This window comes from Impatiens glandulifera, chromosome 6 (assembly GCF_907164915.1).
Source record: "Impatiens glandulifera chromosome 6, dImpGla2.1, whole genome shotgun sequence".
Classification (NCBI taxonomy): domain Eukaryota; kingdom Viridiplantae; phylum Streptophyta; class Magnoliopsida; order Ericales; family Balsaminaceae; genus Impatiens; species Impatiens glandulifera.
Window position 1 is genome coordinate 48560246 of NC_061867.1, and position 4535 is coordinate 48564780.

The following is a 4535-nucleotide window of genomic DNA, read 5'->3' on the forward strand; positions in this document are numbered from 1 at the left end:
CATTCAACTAAAATATATAATTTGTAGTTGTATTAACTCAATTCAAAATTATAATAATCATATGAATTAAATGAAAATAAGTTTGATTAATTTTGTTTTATTATCATTTACTTTATTTGAAATTGGACCATTCAAAGATAGATTATTAATTATGATTCAAGATATACAACTAAAGCACATAATGTTGTAAGGCCCCGTTTTAAGGCATGCCATTTAGTTGGTTTTAGACTTTTAATTTTAATTAGGTAGACCTTAATTTTAAATTTTGTTCTCCCTTTTTAATAATTGTTTTTTTAATATTTCAAAATAGTCTAAATCTCATAACACATTATACTCGTAAAAAAATGACAAACGGAAAAGATAGATTTGATTAAAGAAATATTAATCTAAAATTAATTTATTTTAAATGTCCCTCCTTTTAATTTTTAAGAGTTTCCCACTTAGTTTTTATAAATCAATAAAATTTATTACATGTACAAACACATTTCTAAAAAATTATTTTGGCGTGTTTATTGTTTGGTGAGATTCGAGAAAAAAATTAAAGTTATGTTTTCTGTACCAGTTAAAAACGTCTCTACTTAACCAAATTTTGTATGGTTAAAAAATTGGATTTTACGTTTTATTTATAAATTATTTTTTAGAATACGTGTATTTGTATTTGTGTTTGACATTTTAATCTTAAAATAATGTTGATACATGAAGTGTTGATATCGAAAATTGTAAAAAAATATCTGCAAAATATTAATTAAAAAAGTTAGATTTAAAAATAAATCCAAATATTTTTTTGTTAAATATTTTTGTTTCATTCTAAAACTACTCTAACATAAATTGACGGATTAAATTAAGAGAAAAAATATAACTAAATGATAAATTTATAAGAGAAATAAATATAATACATATTTATAAGATAAGAATAAGGAGTTATAAATTTATTTGTACAACAATCAACTAATACATAACTTATTTTTCTCAACAAAAACACATCTAGTTAAAATACACTAATTTTGTTGCAAATAAGAAAATTTATCTAAGCATATTTTAGCATATAACTGAGCCATATAGTTTTGTAGCACTCAAATTTTCCTATAATTTTCTAGTGCAAAATTTTTCTATCAAACTTATTTTATTTTTAATAACTTCTAAGCAAAAGTTAACACTTATCACTAGTGGAAAAATAGGCTTCTGTAACGAAGCTTAGTAATGACGATCGAACGCCCTTATTGATATTTTTATCAGTAATGGTTTATTATATTAATAAACCGTTAATGTTATGAATATATCAGTAACGGCTATATAATAAAGTTACTATTATAAATCTTCAGTACGGACATAAGGAATCACCGTTATCGATAATAACATCTTTAGTTTTTTCGAATTAAGAGTATTAGTAACGGTTATTGTTAACACTGTTACTTATATGAAGGAATATCAGTAACAGTTTTGGAGGGAAACCTTTACTAATATAGTATTGGTAATAGTTTTTAGTATAACCGTTATCGATACATTTCCGACGTTTCATCTCCACAAGAGGTATCGATAACGGTTATTCGGAAAACCGTTATTGATATGACTTCAATTTAATTTTTTTTTGAAGTTTATCAGTAACGGTTACCCTTCAAAACCGTTACTAATATAGTATTGATAATGGTTATTTTAAAAACTGTTACTGATACGTGTCTTGTCATTTTATCTTCACAAGAGGTATCAATAACGGTTTTCGGTCTTTGAGAAAACCGTTACTGATAGAAATTCAACATCAGTTTATCTAAAAAGCGTATATCATATTTATTTTTTATTTAACAATTACTTTTTATATTTTTTAATGTTTCATATTATTTTAGCTTGTTCTACTCTATAACAATTTTTCAATTATCCATGTTTTAAAATATTGAAAAAGAATTTTTGCACAGAGATGGAAACTAGAATATAGAAAATGGTGGAATCAGGGGCGGAGCCACGCTTGGACTAGGGTGGGCTCCAGCCCCACCTAAATTAAAATAAAAAAATCCGCTACGCTTGGACTAGGGTGGGCTCCAGCCCCACCTAAATTAAAATAAAAAAATGCTTGGGTTGTAGCCGAAGGTAAAATTTTAAATATATATATATATATATATATATATATATATATATATATATATATATATATATATATATATATATATATATATATATATATATATATATATCAAGTTTAAACATGTAACAATTTTGTTACATGATGGCTTTGAATTTAATCTGACTAAAGGAACGTCAGAACCTGCCCTCCCACTTAATTTTATAAAAATTATTATAATGTTAGTTTAAATTTATATATTATTTATTTTTTTAAACAGTTTACATTAATATTTTATAATCATCTTTTTAATTTTTTTTATATTTTTACCAAATATACGAAAATCCACTAAATTAGATTTTTATATTTTCTTTATTTATATATTTAGTTTTCACTTATTTAAAATCTAATTAATTTAATTTTTCACATTTTCTTAACTTAATTTTTCTGTAACATGTATAATTTTGTTTTTTAAATCGAGTATTCTAATCACTCTTAAAATTTCGTTTATTTATTTTATTTTGGGAAGGGTTAGCCGAAGATCTATTTAGTAAGGGTATTTGTAGAAAAATTCGATTAATATGTTCACGTATTAATACACTTAATAGTATAATACCAAAAGTCTTACATTCCAGTGAAAAACCTAGATTCGCCCTTTAATTAGGGTGAGTTCCGCCCCACCTAAATTAAAAAAAAACGGGGCAAATTAAATGAATAAACCGGGCAAATGAGTCAGCCCCATGTAATTTTTTATCTTGGTTCCGCCCCTGGGTGGAATCAACAAGATTGCAAGAATTCATATGAAGTTCTTTAATTAGACGAGGTTTGAACTTGTCAAACAATAATTGGAAGGATGAAGAAAATGCTTAAATTAATTTTTTTTATCAAGATTTATCAAATTAATTATTTTAAGGTAATATTTTTTTTTATTGTAGTGTTTCCTTTGGGTAATTTCAATGCATAACCTACTTTTCATTCGCATCTAGAATCATTTTATTTTATTTTTTTTGGACCTTTTTTTTTGTAACATTGGTAGAGATATTTCATTTTTCAATAAAAAATTTATGCACATATCTTCAATTGATTTTCATTAAACTATATTTGTTGATAGTCAATTATTGTAGACGGTCTTACCTTCTCTAGACATTCATCCATGAATAATATATTTGCTAAATATTTAGTTTCTATAAATTTCTCCATTAAATGGTTATTTCTAAAATTAATCGTCAGTAATAAAATAATGGAAAATAAAAAATATCATATTAAAAAAATGCACCATAAATATCAAATAACTTTTAGTAACAATTTTAGTGTTTATTTCTATATATTAACCAAAATTCACATAATTCAATATAATCTTTTCCCAATATTCCAATATTGTGAAAATTTAATTTCAAATTATGTATTATTCCTGACATCATTTTAATTTTTTTTATCAGATAAGAAAGAAATCATTTAATAATAAATATATTTAATGACATTAATTTTATGGTAAATAATATTAATATATTATAATCCTATATATACACACATATACATATATGTGATTCATATACCTTTTAAAAAATATGCTTATAAAGAAACAGAGTGATAGAAATAATATATACAATTTGATTGAGAAAAAGAGAGATATGGCACCAAAATGGAATAAGGGTCGTCAAATAATTCCCATTGAGAAGATTGAAAATAGTAGTAAGCGCTCGGTAACTTTCTCTAAGAGAAAGTTTGGAGCTTTCAAGAAGGCAAATGAGCTTTCAAATCTATGTGGAAGCGATGTTGCAATAATCATATTCAGTGAAGGAGGAAAAGCTTTCTCTTATGGCAATCCTAATGTATATGCCATATTGGATCAATTCATGCATGCCAATTCTCAGAGAGCACTTGACTCAACATCTCATGAATTTCTTGAGGCACAAAAGATTTCACGTGTTCGAGAGATGGATGCTCGAATAAAAGAGGCAGGAGATAATTTCAAACTTGAGCAAGAAAGGAAAAAAATATTGTTATTGGAGATGGCTAACCATGCTAAGAAAAGGTGGTGGGAGCAATCTGTCTCGGAAATGAGCTTAAACCAGTTACATTTGAGGAATGATTGGATGGTAGAGCTTAAAAAGTTTTTTGAAGAACAAACAATGTTGAAGATGAAAGAAGATTTGAATCCATTACATTTATTGGCCATGACTATTGAGAACCAAATTAGTCCATAAATGTTTTTTTATACTTTTATCTTAAATTTTATTGAAAATTGTTGTTTAAGATTTTATGTCATTATTTTGTAGTCTAGAGTCTATGGTTCTCAATCATTGACATTTTATGCCCAAACCAAAGTTTCTTGTGATGATACAAACTTCTCATTTTATCTATGATCATGCTATACATTTACAACATAAAATATCCATTCAAATATGAATTAAATCAATAAATATTTTTTTTAATATTTATAAATGAATTGCTGAATGCAATGCAAATTGAATGTAAACAT

General features: G+C 25.2%; 1 protein-coding gene across 1 annotated transcript; it reads left to right on the top strand.

Moving 5' to 3' along the window:
• Positions 1 to 3684: 3684 nt before the first annotated feature.
• Positions 3685 to 4260, top strand: LOC124943735 (agamous-like MADS-box protein AGL62). The gene has a single exon (XM_047484209.1). It carries the CDS (start codon positions 3685 to 3687, stop codon positions 4258 to 4260), a length of 576 nt encoding a protein of 191 aa, XP_047340165.1.
• The last annotated feature ends 275 nt before the right edge of the window (positions 4261 to 4535 follow it).